The sequence below is a fragment of the Haliaeetus leucocephalus genome, unplaced genomic scaffold (genome assembly GCF_000737465.1).
Source record: "Haliaeetus leucocephalus isolate CR32 unplaced genomic scaffold, Haliaeetus_leucocephalus-4.0 Scaffold162, whole genome shotgun sequence".
Taxonomy (NCBI): Eukaryota; Metazoa; Chordata; class Aves; order Accipitriformes; family Accipitridae; genus Haliaeetus; species Haliaeetus leucocephalus.
Genome location: NW_010972598.1, coordinates 13131844 through 13152047, shown reverse-complemented (window position 1 = coordinate 13152047; position 20204 = coordinate 13131844). Strand labels below are relative to the sequence as shown.

At 40.1% G+C, this 20204-nt stretch overlaps 3 protein-coding genes across 4 annotated transcripts in view; 2 read left to right on the top strand and 1 right to left on the bottom strand.

The window, feature by feature from the left end:
- The window catches only part of CDCA2 (cell division cycle associated 2), a 12606-nt gene extending 12437 nt beyond the window's left edge, over positions 1-169 (bottom strand). The window contains exon 1 of the mRNA XM_010562825.1: positions 114-169. The gene's annotated coding sequence lies outside the window, so the exon portion shown is untranslated. The remainder of the gene's footprint in view (positions 1-113) is intronic.
- Positions 170-667: 498 nt separating this feature from the next.
- KCTD9 (potassium channel tetramerization domain containing 9) lies at positions 668-9408 on the top strand. 2 transcript variants are annotated; one of them, XM_010562823.1, is made up of 12 exons: positions 668-771; positions 1661-1782; positions 2435-2478; positions 2659-2755; positions 3251-3309; positions 3889-4017; positions 4662-4729; positions 4832-4927; positions 5402-5551; positions 5928-6033; positions 6306-6439; positions 7253-9408. In XM_010562823.1, the coding sequence occupies exons 1-12, from the start codon at positions 724-726 to the stop codon at positions 7367-7369; spliced, it is 1170 nt and encodes a 389-aa protein (XP_010561125.1). In that variant the 5' UTR covers positions 668-723; the 3' UTR covers positions 7370-9408. The 2 variants fall into 2 exon arrangements, with proteins under 2 accessions (XP_010561125.1, XP_010561126.1); XM_010562824.1 differs by lacking the exon at positions 3889-4017 and having other exon boundaries at positions 690-771.
- Positions 9409-12334: 2926 nt separating this feature from the next.
- Positions 12335-15929, top strand: GNRH1 (gonadotropin-releasing hormone 1 (luteinizing-releasing hormone)). The gene is made up of 4 exons (XM_010562822.1): positions 12335-12386; positions 12853-12994; positions 13675-13770; positions 15755-15929. Exons 2-4 carry the CDS (start codon positions 12854-12856, stop codon positions 15785-15787), a joined length of 270 nt encoding a protein of 89 aa, XP_010561124.1. The 5' UTR covers positions 12335-12386; position 12853; the 3' UTR covers positions 15788-15929.
- Positions 15930-20204: the final 4275 nt, after the last annotated feature.

Sequence of the window (20204 nt, the reverse complement as noted above, 5' to 3'; positions counted from 1 at the left end):
CAATGCACTCCAACTCCCCCCAGCCACCCCCTCTCCCCGCCGCACCCCACCTTACCGCGAACCTCCGCCCTCACACCCGCCCCAGCGCTTCCCCACAGCCACCGGCGCCGTACCCGCCTCCCGCATTCAAACCGGGCCGCCTCACCGCGTATTCCTCCGCGCCTTCGCCCCTCGAGCCCACCGGTCACCGGGAATCACGGCTAAAGAGCGCAGGGAAGGAAAACGGACCGTGAGAGCCGGTCCCGTGCCCCCCCCTCCCCGGCGAACGGCAGAGATTTCAGGGAGGACGGGGGACTCTTTGGCTCGCTGCGCGCGGAGGGATCAAAAACCGTTGCTCACGCGCAGCAGTACCATTTTGAAAAAAAAAAACAAACCAAAAAAACCAACAAACCACCAAACCGGTCCATTCAACGAACCGCGCCCACGTGACGGGCCGCACCAATCAAGGGCGACTCTACTTCAACTCCTGCTTTATGCTAATGCAGGGCTTTATCCCTCCCTTGATTGGCTACCGGCACCGCCGCTGCCGGCCCGCCGCTCGGCCGCCATTTCCCCGCCCAACCCTCCCACCCCCTTCTTGCCCCACCCCTCCGGCGAAGCGCGTTTCTTATTGGACGCCGGTCTCGGCCGCCTATTGGCCGTGACTCATGTCGGTCAACGAGCGCTACCTTCCGGGTTCGGCAGGAGGAGTGGGGCTGCCGCCGCCGCCGCCACCGCAGCAGCATGAGGCGGGTCACGCTGTTCGTTAACGGCAGCCCCCGGAACGGGAAGGTGAGGGGCGGGCAGGGAGGAGGAGGAGGAGGAAGGGGGGGTCCCGCCGGCCTCGGGGTGCCGGTCCCCGGGCCGCCGAAGTGCCCGCAAACCTCCCAGGGCCCTGCGGGGAGGGTGTCAGCTCACCGGAAAATAGAGCCAGCGGCTGCCGGCGTTTCTGCCGGCGAGTCGCGACGAGCCGAGGACTTCTCGCTGTTAAAAGTCACCTTCCCGCCGTCGTTGTTAATTCGGGTCCTGCCGTACCTGCCCTCGGTAACGGCGGGAAGCACGTAAATTGAATCCCGCAGGGTGTCAGGTCTCTGCCTAGCGCCGCGTTGCGCGCTTTCTGCTGGCTAGCCGATCAATAAAACTGTTTAAACTCCGCTCGCTTGTTTAAAACCCATGTAGTTACGTTTCCAGAGTGAAAACAGATTTCTAGGCCCAGCCAGTGCACAGCTAGCATGGGAGAAGGCCGTGCGATGCAGCTGTAAGGGCTGTCCGTGACCCCTGATTTTTCCCATCCGCATCTCTGGAGTGAAGACGGTAAATTTGGCAGTAGCTTAACCTTTGGTTTTAGAGAGGGAAATAAATTCGGGAAAAACTTGGAACAGAACACATAGCACTATTTCTTTAGAGAAATAAATAATTGAATCGTACTATTCTTGATAGTACCAACACTTATCCTTCCACTGCTGCCGCCACGTCAGTACGATGAGTCTTGAGCGAGAGATGTGCGAGTCACCCTGTTTTAAGGCAGCTACGTTTCTAACATCGAAGTTGATCTTTTCGGTTGCTTTTTTAGTAAAGAACCGCAGCTACCTTCCTCCCCCCGTAAGAAGATATTGATGGCCCTGGTACTAAGTCTGAAATGGCAGAAACCAGTGCCTATAGCTGCCTCTCTCCTCCACAGGTTGTGGCTGTATATGGGACTTTATCAGATTTGCTGTCTGTGGCTAGTAATAAGCTTGGAATAAAAGCGACCAGTGTTTACAATGGAAAAGGTGGACTCATTGATGATATCGCTTTGATTAGGTAAGGCTTATCCAATAAAAGTCAAATCATGGATGTGGATTAAGAGACTTACTAGCCTATTAATCCTCTGACCTTAATCAATAACCAGCTCTTTCCTTAAGAACAGATGTAATCATTGCCATCCAGTATGCCCAAAGGTGCTTTCATGCCTCAAGGAAAAATAATACTGTCTTTTGAACTTCAAAGCATTTCTATCTTGATGAATCAGAACTTGATACAAGCTGCATTTTATGCCTTTTAACAGCCTCCTGTGTTGATTCACAGTGCAATGCACGTACCAGGAAAATCCCACTATTCTAGTCAGCACCCAGATGAGGATTTTGAAAAGGAGACAAACTCTAGCGTTGCTTTGGCTTCATAGAATACTCCCCGAGCAGGGAGAAAAGCAACTCTTTTGTAAAACTAAACTGCTTGAGTAACAGAAGTGATCCCTACCTGGTCGATACAGATAACATCTCTAGTGAAGTCAATCCACTGGAACCTGCAAAATTAAGATAAAAATAAGATATTGAAGTTCTAACTAATGGCAACTGATTATCATTTACCTGAAACTAATCAGGAGGGGTCCCCACTGTCAATTAGATGAACAAAAAATTATGATTAATTTTTTTTTTCCCCCTCCTTCTCTTCCCCCTATCCCTTCCCCTTTCAGGGATGATGATGTTTTGTTTGTCTGTGAAGGGGAACCATTCATTGGTAAGTCTCTGTAATTCTTATGTTTAACCTTCTGTTTAATGGAAAGAGGTTGTGTTTCGCTTTAATGTAAATCTAAAATTTTATTTTCTGGTGTTTTTAGAAGATACCTCTTACTACATGGAGGATTCAGAAATATTCACAATTTTTCTAATAATTACTGTGTCTTTCACATCTGTGTAGATCCTCAGGCTGATGGGAGACCTCATGAAGAACTAACAGGGTCACACACCGATTGGTTAACACTCAATGTTGGAGGCCGATACTTCACCACTACACGGTAAAAATGCAGCTAGTTGGTTTTGTTCTTAAAGGGCTTGATTTCAGTAGTTATGGCAGCTGGTAGTGTACATTGAGTGGGTGAGGCTTCAGATGCTCTTGCAAAAGAGCTAGAAAAATAACTTACTGTGGAGTAGGAGGCCTTTGACTTCTGCAGCTTTCTCTGTATTTTGTATTTGCTATCACAATTTTGCAACAAATTAATTCTTAAACAGTTTACATATGATGTAAAACTGGCGAAAAGCCTGAACAGGCCTAGATTTCTCCTTGGAATATTTCAGTTAACTAAGTGCTTAGTATTTAAAATACCTTTACAATACCTCAGGTCCAAAATGTATTTTGTTATCACACTATATGAAATTAAATCAGTACAGTGCTGTAGCTGTTGGAATGCATATCACACACCAAGGGCAGAAAATACACTCCAGCCAGCAAGTTTGTCTTCTTGAGGAAAACATTCCATGTAAAAATAAAATTGCACTGCCTTGTTTTCTAGGAGCACTTTGGTTAATAAAGAACCTGACAGTATGTTGGCCCACATGTTTAAAGATAAAGGTTAGTATATAGAAGTAAACTTTATTTTTTAAGCTAACAAATCAGCAAAGTAGGCAAAAGGCACTATCAAGTTGAGACTCTTGTTCATATGTTAAAATATCAAAAGTATGTTAAAGTATCAAAGTAGAATGTATAATCATTTTTTCAATAATTGTTTATTTCTCCATTGCCCATGTAATGCTTATTGTCTCACAAACTGAAAATATAATTTCATCCATAGTTAATATTTTGGGGTCTTTGTAGATTTTCATCTTATCGGTGCATCTTGCTCAGTTTTGTCAACAGAATCAGTGGGCAAACACTGTACGAGACAGCTTTTAGGAAACTAAAATCTTAATGCTGCTTTTATTCTAGCAATGTTTCTTATGTATGTGATAAAATGTTTTAGTTATAGCAGGAGTGAGCTCGTTTTAAGGTGATTTCCCCCTACCCCCTTCTTTTCTTCCTTTTCTCCAAGAAACGCCCTTTCAAGTGGAATGTTTCATAATCCAGTACCCTTTGGTAGTAAAAATCTGAAACTGAAGCAAATGCTCTTCTATTAATATATCAAATTTAATTATATATATGTTGTGGAAACAGATGCTTGGGGAAACAAGCAAGATCATAGAGGAGCATTCCTAATTGACCGCAGTCCAGAGTATTTTGAGCCAATTTTGAACTATTTGCGTCACGGACAGCTCATTGTAAATGATGGCATTAATTTGCTAGGTAGGTATTACCTGTATGACATCTCCTAAATTATTACTCTTTAGAAGTTAAACTTTGCCCTCAGGTAAACATGGTAAAGTCAGTGGGACTTCTGTATACTCATCTAAATGTTTGGGATTTTTCTTTGGTGAATTTATTCTCAAGCACTGCAATTCCACATGCTTGGTTTAATGAAGATACACTGTTCAAACTTATCTTGAGAGCATTAAAAATTCTCCCTACTGGATTAATATCTGGCCATAATTCTGGATTTGGTATCTTTAACCTAATACTGGTATTGGAAACATCCGTTTTGAGTTATTTTTTCCTTTTAGCTGCAAGCAAGCTTGCTTGTCCTCTATACAGTTACATCTAATATAATGTATGTGGTTGTCAGTTTTATTAGTTTATGCATTTCTTTGAGACTCCTTAAACTTCAACAAGTGATCTATTCATCTTCATTAGTGTAAGTAAAATGTATAAAAGGTATAACAAGTACGGAAAGTCGATTGAATTGATGCTCCTCCAATAGTAAGGATGGATTAATCCAAACTTTCTGGCATGCTCTTGGTGTGGCTATACACTGCCTTCTCCAGTAAGGGAAGAAGAGTGCCCTCTTGTTTAACAACTCCCTGTTAATAACAAATACTGCTTTGTCTTGTTAGGTGTTTTGGAAGAAGCCAGGTTTTTTGGTATCGATTCACTAATTGAACATCTAGAAATAGCTATTAAGGTAATCTGTTTTCTTTAATATGTGAATGCACATGTCCTATTCTTCCAGGCAATATATAATTTAGTCCTATCTGTATTAGCTTTTAAACAACTCTCTCAACAGAATTCACAGCCAGCTGAGGATCATTCTCCTATCTCTCGGAAGGAGTTTGTCCGATTCCTACTGGCAACCCCAACCAAGTCTGAGCTGCGATGTCAGGTGCGAAAATGCAGACTTTGTCTTACTATGTAGTGTCAGTGTCTGGTGGTGAAATATCCTGCAGCATCATGTGACAACATGAAATTCAAACAACTTGTGCTCCCCCCCTCCCTGGCTTTTTAATTGAGTTTTGATTCCAAGCTGCGGCAGAGTGACCTTAACAAGAAATTCAAGCGCGCTGCTTGGGCTGCTTTCCTTCTTTAGGTTGAATGTTCCCTGGAGGAACAATTTTTTAAGCTATTCTATTTAGATGTAAAATGCACTAGCATAACCAAGGACAATGCTTGATAACTTTGCATTTACATTTCATTAGTCTTATGTAGTAGAATAGATGGTCTTGTGTGTGTGTATGTATCTGTATCTCTGTATATATTTATATACACATGTCCATATACATGATTCTCTTAACTGTTTTGTGTTCAGAGCTACACCTCATCTTCTGTAACTTTTTGGGGTTTATTGTTTTGCTTTTAGGGTCTCAATTTCAGTGGAGCAGATCTTTCACGCCTAGATCTTCGATACATAAACTTCAAGATGGCTAACCTAAGCCGTTGCAACCTAGCACATGCCAACCTGTGCTGTGCAAACCTTGAAAGAGCTGACCTCTCTGGATCAGTGCTTGATGTAAGAATTGTTGCGTATCGGAAGGTCTGGGCTATTCTTTAGTTACTTTAAGGGAAGAAGAATTGGAACAAGCAGATAAGTGTAAAACATGTAGTTCTTCAACATTTTCTGCAGTTGTTCTAGCTGGATGACTTCAAAGGCTTTTTGAAGCTATCTTAAATAAAAAAAAAGGAAAAAAAGGGCAGTGGGTGAGAACTAGCTGCCTTCCTGATGATAGAGAAGTAATACTATAGCAAGTTCTTAGACTTCCTCAGAGTAACAAGGCTGTTGTGCTTTAATAGGATTCCAAAACAGAAATGAAAACTATACTCTGATCATTTTTGGTATTGTTCATCTTGTCAGTGAGATTCCTAAGTGCAATGTCTATCTCTATTAGTGTGCAAACCTTCAAGGGGTAAAGATGCTGTGTTCCAACGCAGAAGGAGCATCTCTAAAAGGGTGCAATTTTGAAGATCCATCAGGCCTTAAAGCTAATTTGGAAGGTAAGAAGTTTTTGCCTGTTAGGTGCTCTGTGGAAACTGAACCATGTGTTTGTAAATCTATATGGCCTGTGAAAGGTTTAGCTGTGGTTTGTGCAATCCATGTTTTTGAGAAGAGGCCAGAAACACCGGCCTGAGTGTGTGACCATATAATCATTAAATTCCAAGTTCTACCTTGACCTCTACCAATTTCGATGTCTCTGAAGAAGCACCATTCTGGAGCTACTGTGTTTCTGACTGTATTTCCTCTTAAGACTATTTTTTATGTGTTTTAGGTGCTAACCTGAAAGGTGTTGACATGGAAGGCAGTCAAATGACAGGAATTAATCTAAGGGTTGCAACGCTGAAAAATGCAAAACTAAAAAACTGTAATCTTAGAGGAGCAACTTTGGCAGGAACTGATTTGGAAGTGAGTTATGAATCGTTTTATACACTAACTAGTCAACTGATAAAATTTTGGGGATTGCTGGCTTTTGGCTGAGTTCTGCAGCTTCAAACTAGACAGAGTGAACTAGTCTTTTTTCAGTCTTAGTGAGTTATGGATGATCTAAGGAACCACATCTCATTCTAGCCTCAGTTTGGAAGGCAAGTCTAAAGTCTTGGATTTGCCAGGACCTCAAAGCCACAGGAATGGCTTATATCATCTCAAAAGTGATGCACAGAAATATGCTAAACTTAACTTAGTGTGAGATCATGCCATCATGGAAGAACTGAAGAGAAATGCAGTTGCCTGGGTTTGTGGGTTTGGGGTTTTTTTTTGATCCTGGGACATCATTTGTAGAGTAGTGATGGAGTCTTACCTGACTCCGTGGCATGTGATACACTGCAGTCTCCATTGGTTAGAATGACAAACTAGCTCATTTTGCAAGTGTACATGGCTGTTCTTCCTGAAGTACTAGGGAAGTATTCAGAGTAATGTCTGGTGAGATTGCAAGAGGTGGCTTCTTTCTAGCTTTGTTCAGCAAGCATTAGTAACTCCTGGAAGATAATTTGATGTAAAGAGAGTAAGTCTAAGAGCTTAAAAATAGATCCAGCTGTTACTGCGAAAGGAACTTCTCTCTAACAAGAAGTGACTAAAGCTCTAGTTTAGAGTGATAGACTAGAAGTTTATGCTAAAATTTATGGAAGTATATGTGGTTTCTGTATAAATGTAGTTAAGGTAAAGTTTCGAACTAAGTTCTGGGTATATTCAATTAACATTTATTTTTCTTTTACCCTTTAGAATTGTGATCTATCAGGTTGTGATCTACAAGAAGCTAATTTGAGGGGATCTAATGTAAAAGGAGCTATCTTTGAAGAGATGCTGACACCTTTGCACATGTCTCAGAGCGTCAGATAGGGAAGAGAATATGCTGAAGAGGAAGGAATCCAAACATTTATTGTGACTTTCTTCACCTCCTCCCCTTATTAAGTTAGAAGTAATGGTTATTAGACAACTTACATTTGCGGTAGTGCCTAAGTAAACTCTTCTTTGATCACTTTTGGGGGAGGGAGCTTTTGTTTAAGAGGTAGAAACAGATGCTGCTTCTACCTTTGTGAACAGAGTGAGGAAGCGGGCTGGTTCTAGAACCAGAATGTGTGGCCTGTTTTGGGGGGAGGGGGGAGTTAAATAGATTGATTGTTTAGCATTGCCTCACTTTGGAATGCATTTTAATTTATAAAGCACAATATATGCAAATCTATTTATTAAATCTGTAGCTGCAATATGAATAGAAAATGTTATTCATGTATAGTAGCAACAAATTTCAGGTTTACAGTTAGACTAGTGTATTTACAGTTAGTGTCTTCATTCATGCACAGTGTATTAAATGGCAGATGTGGTTTAGACAATGTCCACAGGATGTTTTCAGGTACTCTTTTCTTCTGAGGTGAAAACAGTAGTTAACTGTCATCATAGGTAATATATTGCCTTGTAGTACTTTGAGTGCAGGTATAGAACAGCTTTATGATCTTCTAAAATGCACAGTGGAAGCTGCTTCCACTGAAGGGATCTACCTACACAGCAGACTTAGTTCTAGCTAAAACATCCTTGTTCAGAAATTGGATGTCTTATTTAATCCTTTCCAAATCAGTGTGAAATTGCACTATCAATCACCTCTGGTAAGAAAAATTCTTTTGCTTTCAAATGTCCTAACTACTCCAAACTGGAGTACCTGTAGATTTTTCATTCTTTGTGAATTAAATGTACATAGGAAAATACAATACTGTCACCAAAGTAGAGATAGGCATTGGGGCCACAGCACGTGCTCCGTCCTCCCATCATTACTCCAGTATATGAATAAATGGCACCTGTTTCCCCTCAATGTACTATGCAAATACTTGTGTACACTGAATCCTTGAAAGCATGGGCATAATCCTTTTCCCAGACAGATCTTAGTATTCCACTTTGGGCCTGCTTCAAGTGGCTGTAAAAGCATCTTGCGTAGGGCAAAGTGCCCTTTCCACAACTGCTTTACCTGTGAGCAAGTAGGGAACTATGTGACTTCTGCAGTGCAGAAAGCCTCACAGCATCTCTTTAAGTGGTGGTGCACTTCATTTAATAAGCTGTTTCCGCTGTAGTATCAATCTAGTTCTCATATAACACAACATTGATTTTATACACAATCAAAAAGCACATGAAGAAACTATACCAAAAAAAAAAAAAAGGTGCATCAAGAACTCTTACCTCAGATGCTTACTTTAAACACCCCAAAGTTAAAACTAACCTTGAATCTAAGGAAGTACAGCTATTACTGGAAGTTAAGAACCAATGTATCCTAAAACTTAGAGAATGTGACACTGTTAGCAGTAGTTTGAGTTCCACAGTTACTTCAGTGGGTTGGTTGTCTTTTACTTGCAGTGCAGATTTCCTGCCCTCTGAACAGAAGTCTTGTTGTCTCAGTAGTTGTTATGAAAATGCTGCTTTGCCATCAATCTAGAAAGATCAGTTCAGGACCAGTGTATGATTTGTTTGGGGGGAACTGCAGGATTCTCCCTTATTTTCAAGTTGCGTTGACTCAGGCATATGACATGAACTTCTGGGACTCAAAATCCCACAGCCATGTGGTTCAGAATTGGGATTTTATTTCCTCCAGATTCCCAGGCCTCTTGATCTGACTCTAGGACAATGCCATATCCTTGGTAAAATACACCTATAGATTCAAGGGAAATATTTCAGCATGATTTCGGAGTCCTTTCTCCCACCTCATCGCTTTCATTGAGAGTGATGTATATGTTGCAGTAGAATAAGATTCCTAGAGCTAGAGAAATAAATGAATTATTTTTCTTTATCATATTTTGTAGCTGGCAGAAGTAAAATATTGTATGGAAAAAATCTATTTTCATAATCACTGTGTATAAAATATATTTGAACTTTCACTGAAGCACTATGTTTTGAATAATCACAGCATGTGGCATCATTCATTCACAGATGAATTTAAGGTACCTCTTTTGCTATGACAAAGCTGTACGAATAGCCCAAAGTGGCCTATTCAGAAATTGCAGGTTCCAGCCTAATTTAAATTGCATTAATAAAAGTGTGAAATATGGAAATGTCTTGGTTGTCTTAATTTAGAAAAACAATCTCAATCTTACCTGACTTATATGGGAAGGACAGCAAGTTAGAAGAGTGCAACTTTTAACTTGATAGTTCCTCATATAGAAACTTAAAAATATTGTAGCTAAAGTTGGTTTTGCCTTCGGTGAGACCTTGAGTGTCACCTTAGCCTGGACTTGTATGTAACCAGTGCTTTCTCAAATGGACTACTTGTTGTAAACTAGCAGTTATCCATGCTTAAGTGCTTACTTTATGAGAAGACTGAGTTTTAGATGTCCTTCCTTCTGCATAGGCAATTTGCACTATGGCAGAAAGCAAAAAAAATTTTGCTTTCAAGCATAAAGCTTAACTGCTAGAAAAACAAGTAAGTGTACCTTGTGCTGTGGGGATTGCTGCAATGTTTCTGATACACGCCGTTTGAGAACTTTCATGGGGTTTTTTTGACTTGTCATTCATCTGCAACACTTTTCAGCTTTTCTTTGTCCCCACCCTTCATATTTGCTTAATAAAATAATTTGGAGTCAGAAGTCATTAACCACAATTTACATAGGTATGTGCACTATTTAAAATGCTCCACATTAGAGATTATCATCACACAGCACAAGCAGCTAAATTGTCTTACTTAATAAGGAAGTGCTAAAGCACTTCTGGAGGAAAAAAAACCCAACTGTCCTTGACTTCTTTGGTCTTTAGATTTCAGTCTAATAAACTCTGTGGCACAACAGTGATAATACAAATACAGCATAAGTGCTGTAGAGCACCCTGAGAACAGAATTGGAAAAAATATTTCTTCAGTTTCTCACCTTGAGTACAATTCTTTGAATTAGGAATGCTGTCTAAAAAGCCCAAGAGACTCAATAGGTTGGGATATGCCTTTCCAACACTTCTGATAAAAGAGAGGTCTTGATTCCTGGAATGGGAATCCACAAACACAGGTTTTCCTGACAAGTCCTTGACTTCCAGGTAGGTACTTAACAGCCCTGGCAGGCATTAAGATTTGTCTCCCCAGAAGAGGAAAACTAGTGCACTTACTTGAAGGTTAAACCATGACAGTCTGAAAACTAAAGAGAGGTCACATGATAAAATCCCAGCTTCATACTTTGCCTTTTTTGAGAGCACAAAGCTGGCACCTGCCTGACAAGCCCAGACCGAAGCACTCCCAGACCTTGGATCAGACTTGCATTCAGACTGCCTCTGCCAAAACCAGAGTATTTTGTTGGTTTCTGTTACACAGGCCCATAAAAGTATTTGTGGGCAAACAAAACCAGCTGTAATCTTTTTTTTAACCTCCCAACTCCTTTAAGTAACTTACGACCATGGGCTAGAGTTTAAGAGAAGACACGGCACAGCTCACTAACCAGTGCAGTTACGTGCCCTTTCTGACGTACTTCGGTAGGTCAGCTTTGTAGCTATAACAGAAACCTGTGGAGAAACATAGGTGTTGAGAGATGTTAAGGGTAGGCTGTCATTAGACCTAGCTTAAAATGGTGGGTTAGTAAGAGGTGCAATTATTGGGCTAAGCAGGTCCCCTTCTCTCTTTAAATGTCATCCCTCAGGATGAACAAAATCTATTTACCTTTAAATAACCTTAATTTTCGCTAGGCTCATCAGGAAAGAAAGGAGTCTTAAAACACTGTTACAGGAAAATCTCCCTTCTGATGTGCCTACGCCAAGGTAATGTTTCTCCCACTGAAACAAACTATTTTCACAGCTTGATCAGTTTATCAGCTGAAGTTAGATGTTGGCTACTCTTGCCATGAGTAGGAGGAGCATTAGAGCAGGAAGAATTACTCTTTGCTAGAGCCACTAAATCCTCCTTAAATTATTTACTTATTATTTTTAAGCCATTAATCTCAAAAAGGTCATGGGAGCAGGAAGAGAGGATGTTTGAAGAACACTAAACACAATATATTCAATTGCACATAAAACAATGCATAGCAAGTCAAAATAGCTGCCAGGTGGATTAAAAAAAAAATTAGATTTCTGTAATCAAAATTACTGAATTTAACTCCTGCATTCAAATAGCTATCAACTTCTTTATAAAACTGCAGTGCATAAACTCCCAAGAATGAAGAATATGCATACATACACACACACGTACATACAAAAATCCAAAATAACAGCAGTGTCTGGGAGTCCTATTCACGAAAGAGATTCCCTTGTGACAAAGTCTGTTTACAATCTAATATACTTGTCCATTTGATCAGTTTAATACTACTTTGCATTATACAGAGCAAAGAATATCAAGGCACTTTAATTTAAACATTAAGGAGGAGGACTTTGAAAGGAGCATGCAAAATGCTCTGTGCACTTGTGCAATCATAGGCTCTTGTTCATGCACCGAAGGACTGTTTCCTTCATGCTTGATATACAGAGACTAAGCTGAATTCCTCATCCATTTAAACTCCTGTAAGCCCCTCTCAACAAATTCAAACTCACCCAAGAACTTTTACTTAAAAATTATTAGTCACTGAAAAAAGGATTGTGTATTTTCCACAAGGCAACAGCAGTCAGCCAGGTTTGAATGTCAGATTTATAGCCTCTTAAAAGAAAGGCTGTTACTTTCATGGCTCTTAGAGAAAACAGCTGAATTTAATAGCTACACCAGGGGTGTTCCAATTATGTGCTTTACTTTTGCTGCATTACAGCACTTTTAAGAACAAAATTGCAGCCTGTGAGATAGAATTAGATAAAGTTACCTGCTGTGAAAGGTTTAGTGTTGGGGTGGTTGTATATAAAAAGTGAGGTGACAAGTATACTTGCAGGACATTTTCAAACGGGGAAGAGTTGGAGTTATTCTGCGACCTCTTTCAGCAAGCAGGTAATGTGCTTGAACAACATACCGTATTCCCTTTTTACTTATTCAGTGCTTACAGATGCTTGTATTAGAAGAAAGTTGCATTAGAAGAGACTGCAAAGAGTGCTCTGTAAGGAGCAGGGATATTAGAACAGAAATAGGCTAAACTGAATACATCTGTAAAATATCAACAGGGACTTTCATGGAACCTTTGAGGTCTAGACATTCCTAAAACGCTGAGAGAGTGTTCAAAAATCCTAATTTAGCTCATCACCCAAATTCTTCAGATGCTAAATCTCTTTATAGTGAGTTAATCCACACTTTGAGAGGCTCAAAATCCAGCTGTGGCTTACACATAGGCACAATGCCACTGGGGTGCAGAAGATCAGAATTAGAGATCCAGAAATGTAACATTTTTTTCATAATTCTATAAGCTAAAAATGGAGCTATGATGTCACTATGATCAGAAAGATGTTTTGTTCTCTCACAGGATGGAGAAGTCCAGGAAGATCTTTGTCAGTGTCCTCCTGTTTGTCATGTCTGTGGAAATCTGCTTGGCTCAACACTGGTCTTACGGCCTGCAACCAGGAGGAAAAAGGAACGCTGAAAACCTGGTAGAATCATTTCAAGAGGTATGTTCTAGACTGTAAACCAACCCTGTTGTTTTAGCTAGGATCCGTAAAAGATGCAGGCAAAAAAGGGCCGACATAGGCTTTACTGTATATGCGTATCTCTCTTTCCTCGCAAACATACATACATATGTATATACACACACACATTTTTTAAAAGTAGTAATTAGAAAGTAAATGGCATTAGGGCAAGATGACATTTGACAGCTTGCATAAAGAACAGTGCTGTCTATTGCAGACAGAGAGCTTTGGCAGCCTGCTTTAAAGGAGAGATGGAAGTTTTGAGTTCCAGGTTAAACATGATTTCATCATCTCCCTAAATTTCAGCCAATACTCTGAGGAACTGTTTTATGACAACATTCATCCACTTCACTGAGAATGTGGCAATGGGCAGCTGTCATGTGGTAACCGATTAGACAGTAAGCAATTAAATGACAAAGCAGATGAGGAAGGTTCTGTCCACCAGTGGTTTTCCCATCCTTTCTAATACTTCATGTGTAGTCCCTCGTAACAGCAGTTCTAGCATCCTGATTTTAAGTCTGCTGCAGCACAAGATAGCACCTGAGAAAGAGGTGAATTTAAGTTGTGCAGTGGAACAGTTTCATCTTCATCAGTAACTAGGGCAGCATCGCTTTAACAGAAAAATCTCCTTTCATGAAGACTGTTATCACTTCCCAATTCAGATTGCAAATGAAATGGAAAAATTAGGAGAAGTGCAGAAGACTGAATGCCCAGGCTCGTATCAGCATTCCAGGTTCAGTGATCTGAAGGAAGCCATGGTAAGTAACATGTTTTTGCTTTTATCACCATGGGAAAATTAAGGGACCGGTCCAGGCTGGGAAAGTACATGGAGGGAAGAGAAAAATAGGTGGTAGAGGAGGAGGCATGTAAATTCAGTTCACATGTGGCAATACTGGCCCTGCCCTTATTATCTGCATCATTCTCAGGTACCTCAGAGTTACAGTCCTAGGACAGGACTACATTATTCTTATGCTCCCGTTGTAGCAATGTCATTACTCACTAAATTAAAAACAAAATAAAGTCAAACACATTCTACCTTAATACAAATCTATGCAGCATTCACAGATGCTTAACTTCAAAGGCACACTTTGCCAGCTGAAGGATCAAGCCATATGGAAGCTGCTGCTCCCAATGTCCCTAGACTGGGAAATGTATTTTCCATTAGATGCTCTAAGGCAGTGACAGCACAGACTTCACATACAAACTAACTGCCATAGAAAGAATACTCTCAAGCAAAAATGTGCTCTTTAATTAATATAGCAACACCTTGATCAGACCAGATGGTCACCACTTTCTGGGAAGTCTCTGAGCTGTCCTAAAAGTTGAAACACTCAATCTGTACTTCATTTTTGAAGCCAAGACCAAAAGTTTCAAGTATGCACTCTAGCCTTTCACTGAGGAACCTGGCTTGAATAAAGGCTCACAAACTCAGTAACACAGACAGGTCAGTCTAACTTCCATTGGATTTTCACGCAGAAACTACCTAAAAAAAATTTTTTTTAGGTCATTTTTAACCCTATTTGTACTGAACATAAAATGGAATCTTTGTCCATGACTCTGGCTTCCAACAGCACTACTTGCAGAATGAAGAGCCAGCAACAGTAACTTAATATGCTTAGACCTTTTTTTTTTTACTGCAAGAGACTGTGTCAGGCAGGAAAAGACCCCAGAATAATTATCAGGATATTTGAAATGAGTACTTGCTACTTCTTGCTCACTGAGGGAAACCTGGCCTTTCTTTGCAGAGCTGAAGCCCCCCGCCCCTTTCTTAGGTTTGCTCAGAAACTGCTGGTAATCTTGCACACAAGTGTAAAAACTTCTACGCCTCTGCATCAAACACTTGGTTTGCATGTCTTATTCCTGTAGCACAGTCTGAACTATGTGGCTTTCTTATTTCTAGCTGCCTAATGACATTGAAAACAAATCAAACTTTTTACAGATGCAGCTTTTCCAATGTAACACATTCCTGGAGTTGCTACAGGAATATTATGCAATCAAAGGGGAGGTGTCTGGAAATGGTTCACGCCATGGAAAAACTTTTCAAATTATCTTCATCATTTCCTGGAAAAGCTGGTAGTGAGCACAAACAAAAATACACCTAGCTAAGACACATAAGGGAAAAAAAAAAACAGACAGCGCATCTATCCAAAACACCTCAGGCTTTCAACTGAGGTGAGAACACAAATAAATACTCAAGTAGGAGACCAGATCCAGCAGGATGTGACACAGTAACATGGTTTCCATTTGAACAGTACTAAGGTACACAGAGAATGGTAACAGGGCAACTGTGCTACTCCGTAACGACCCTGTAATACCTTTGCAAGCACCGCTTTCTTGTTTCTGGTCTTTTGGTCAACTGCTTAAGCTCACAGAGACACTCCTCATACTGATGCTTTGTGCAAGTTCATGCTTCTTGTCCTAAACTACTGTCAAAGTGTAGTGTTCGACAGCTGTTGGGTTGTACTCCAAGAACTGCTACAGTGGTGGACCCATTAACAGATGTAAAGTTGGTCATGCACTTTGGGATGAAAAGGGCCATTATAAGTGTCAGTTACATTATACTGTATGATCAGATCCATGAGCAGGTGGCAGAGAGATCATGTCGGGTCAGATTTATGTCATTCTAATCCTCCTTCCAATGGAGACCACAATATGAATATTTTAGCATCTGACCAGGCTTTAAAATTCCATCATCAAAGTTATTTCTTCTCTTTAAAAAAAGGACATGATGTGTGTTTACAGGAAAGTCTGATCGAAGGAGAAAGGAGAAACTAGACGAAAGAAGATTTAAACCCACAAAGCCGAATGGAACAATGGACCCAGAATAAAATTTCAAAGCTATGTTAAAATCAATTCCTCTTCAAATGGCCTTTGCTTAGATTGCATTATGTGAATAAATGCTCTGAAGTTGCATTTAGAGAGTAGAAGATAATTGTTGTGTAGATTACTAGCTTATACGTAGAAGAGAACACATTCCAGTCCAGTGGCTGGGACTCAGCAGCATAGGGTCTGCTTTGTGTCCTGCAATGAAAACTTGGACGTGACAGCTTTTGTTTCACATGTGCAGACAACGCCTGGACAAAGGCAGTGTCTGATCTCACTAGTCTCTGGATAAAACAGTAATACAACTTTGTTAAAAAAAACAAGAATAAACTTACTGTTGGAATGTAATTCCACTCGCACTTCAGTAGTCCATGTACGAAAGACTTTTATATGCTCTTCTTTTACTGGTTCACTCATAAAAACTACATTTATTTTAAAAAGGTATTTACAAACTTTACAACAGTTAATACATTTAAAAAAACACGAGAATTTATACACCTTGCTTTACACACTTAGTGAATCATATGTCATTTACCCGGAAAGATGCAGCCTCCCTTTCCAAAGCTTAGCTCCTACTCTTTCCTCAGTTTAAAAGCTGTATTTTTTGCTGATTCAATTGCAGATGACTAAAAGAAAAAAAAAAAAAAAAAGAGAAGGTATTTGCAGTCTGCAGAGGTGGATTTTATAACAAAAGCATCACATCCAGGATCCCAAAACATTCACAAAAACTTGTTACACAACATCCATATTCTCCTGAATTCGAGACAAACATGGCCCAAGGTTTATCATGTCATTAAACCTTTATAATACCAACAATGAAAAACTACATCAATTAATACCATGCATATTGGGGGTGAATTTCAGAGTTGCTGAGGACTTACACCCCTGTTTAAAAAACTGCACACTACGCATGTGAAAAACAGGTTCAAAGTATGCAGTCATGCATGTCCAGGGATTTCAATGACAGCCTTAACTCAGAACAGTCAGACCAATACAGCATAAACTGATGCTTTTCACTTTTTGTTAAGCTCGTCTATACTCCTTTGTGTACTGTACTCTCTATAGTGCCCAGCATACTGTCCTAAAGGTGCTTTAATGTTAATAGCAGCAGAATTAGATGAACCTCACGTGCTTTTGAAAAGCCCCTCTCCTGCCATGCAATCAATGAAATCACATTATTTGTTTACTTCTTTCTGATGTAGTCCTAGGAAAAGCTTACCCTGGTCCACTAGATAATTTGGTCTGCAACAGTAAATATAAGATAGAGAAGTTTTTAATTAAAAGAAAAAAATTAAAAGAAGGTAGCAGTAACAGGTCAGGAATGTTTTCACTATAAAAAAAGATTACAGTTAAATTACAGACATCTTAAACCTATTATTTCCATTTACAATTATAAAAATAAATAAGGAGAGAAAATCTGAGCTATTATCACTACAAGTCTAACTCACTGTTAATCTGTGGAACATACACTGGGCTGCACAGTGCGAAGGTTATTAGATGCAGGTTCTTAAAAACCACTGCATATACTCTACAGTATTTTCTGCCACCGCAGATTACAGAGCTGTTCTCACTGGAATCGGTGTCCTTTCCTAATGCAATAATCCACTGAAATGGAAAGCTGTCTGTTTCTCTCTTCCCCTGACATGGATTAGAGCCTGTAACATTTTTAAAGGAATTTATCACAGCATGACAAATTTTAATTAAAAGCTCCAGAAAACAAGTGTTGAGCATATTTCTCCAAAGAAAAAAAACCCTCTAAGACTTGAAATTTAACACTAGCTTTGAACAGCATGGCTATGAAATGGGATTAGATTTCGTCTTCTCTGCAGACTGGATATTTAACTTTGAGATTTGTTTTATTCAAAACTATGAATTGGGTAGAAATGCTGCTGTTTGCTTTCATTTCTGGTATGCAGAGATGACATCATTATGGACTGTTCTCCTACTGCCACTTTTAGCCCTTCAGTTTAAGAGACTTTAGATGACATTTCCAAAAGCATCTAATTAACATGGAAAGATGATTCTCATTTTGAAAACTAAGTAGTGAGACCTTACATTGTTTCTGAAAATTAAATCTCAGAACTTAAGTCAGGTAGGTACCATAGCAAAGAAGAGAACACTTAGAAAAATCAGGGGTCTGGTGGGATTTCTTGTAAGAGTGTCGGCACTTAATTCCACTTAATTAAAATCAGTCAGGCCCCATGCTTATTCGCACACTTAAATGCCCAACTGCGTTTAAAAATCTGACACTTAGACGACAATGCTTTTTTCTAAAACTGGCATGAAGCCCTAAATCATTTAGGCACAGTACAGAAATTCCATCTTGTACCTCTAAGCAAACTATGCTGACTTATATCAGCTAAGAACGTAACTCTTCGCATACCACAGTCAGTAATACATTTAAGAAAACTGAACGACTATTTGTGAGTTAGTTTGCCAAAAGGCAAGAAGGAGAAGCAGGAACAGTTTACAGCACTTCAGACTCTGGAACAAAAATAACACTAAGAAAGGAAAAATCTCCCAACCTTAAACCCCTTTTGGCATAGAAAATTTGCCAATGAAAACACCCAAAATATCTCGGGAAGGGAAATCTCCTCACTCTGTACTCTTTGGGCATCAGCTGTTCCTTTCCTTCCAGTTAGGGTGATGCCTCAGCTACAACAGTCTCCAACTGGCCAGACAACAAAGGCAGCAAGAAGAAAAAGCCTGAACTGTGTGGACGGTATACCAAGATAAAGTTTAAGGAACCTGCCAGGTGAGACCGTGCAATTGCAAGGCAGAGCATACAGGAAGACATCATCTTCACTGCTTTTTAAGGAGCTGGCTCCATAGTAAAAGCCAAAGATCGAAGTACAAATGAAAGGCCTGTTTCAGCCACTGCTCAAATTGCACAAAGCACTGAAGCTTCCTAGACTTCTGCCAGCACTGGCATGGGTAACAGCTTGCTCTCCTGACTCCCTAGGTGACTTGGGCATCTTGCTAGCTCAGGTATTAGCACCTAGGATCAGCACACAGGAGAGACAGCAACTGTTCTTATTCCTAATGGCTGGCGGCTGTATGATCCAAGGAAGAAAAGGAGGGGAGAGGATAATTAACCACTTACATGCTAAGTACTCTGTTCATAAACCTAGTCTATAAAACTGCAAAAAAAAGCAGTCAGAACCAAGCCCCCTCAAGTTAAAGAACATTATGTAAAGGGTCATTGAAGATCAGCTGAAAAATTCTTCCCAAGGTCAGACTTCCTCCTGTGAGTTTTTTTTGCATGGACTAGTTCTCTCCTCCAGAAAAAAATACCTGCTGAATGTACAAGATACATCTACGAGTTGAAGTTATTAAAGCAGACCAAACAGGTCGGGAAAGAAGAGTCAGAAAAGTCACTTGGAACCAAAATACCCAAACCTGATAGCTAGTTTGTTTACCCACAACAGACAAACCATTAGCTGCCATTCCTGCAAAGTCTCCTTTGCTTCTGCTGACTTAGCAAAGGAGCTAAAAGCAAACCTGCTCTGAAAAGGAAATGCACCTAAGAATGAGGTAACAGGCAGATGTCGAATGGGGAAAGGCACCGAATTAACAATAGGTGGTATTAATACATACTTCACAATACATACTTTTCTACAGTTCAGACCTGCTGTTCCACCTAAAGCAAAATTCTCACTGAAGACAAAAAGTTCTTTTTTAAGTGAAAAGTTTCAGGGGGTCCTTTAGTTCATGTGTGCAGTGGAAGGAAGACAGTGGTTAGAAGAAGAGGAAGAAGTGGACAAGAAATGAAGGACAAGAAAACCCTGTGGTTTTCAAGTCAAGCAGCATCTATGTCCAAGAACATAATGTGGAGCTGACAAGTCCTACAATGCACTGGAGAGAGGGGGTGAACCATGGTCAAGTTGTCCAGAAAGGTTTCAAAGATTTCCCCTGAGAAGGCAACAGCCCAGAAGGCAGTTGCATGTGCGCTACAGCAAACATTACTGTGGATGTATGTGACGTGACTGCAGTGCAACTTCCAAAATGTTTCCAACCTGTTTTGTGATGGGAATCCAATATGACCCTTTGATGAAAGCAATCTGTTTTACAGAGCCATGCAGGCAGCAAAGCAAATGCAGCTTCTGTAGGTTTCTTTAATTGGAGTCACACTGAAGCCAAAGGAATGTATAAGAACAAAAGAAAGGACTACTTCTGTCTGAACAAAAAACCCCTAGGGTTTCACTGGGTTTGTTCTCCCTGAAAAACGTTTTGCTGAGAAAAGCTTTCCTTAGGTTTAATGAACTTCAATTTATCAGTAAGGTAATGAAATCCATTTAAGTCATGTGAGAAGAGTAACAGTGCAGTGTCCTGCAAAAAAACCCCAACCCAACATTATTCCTATTTACTA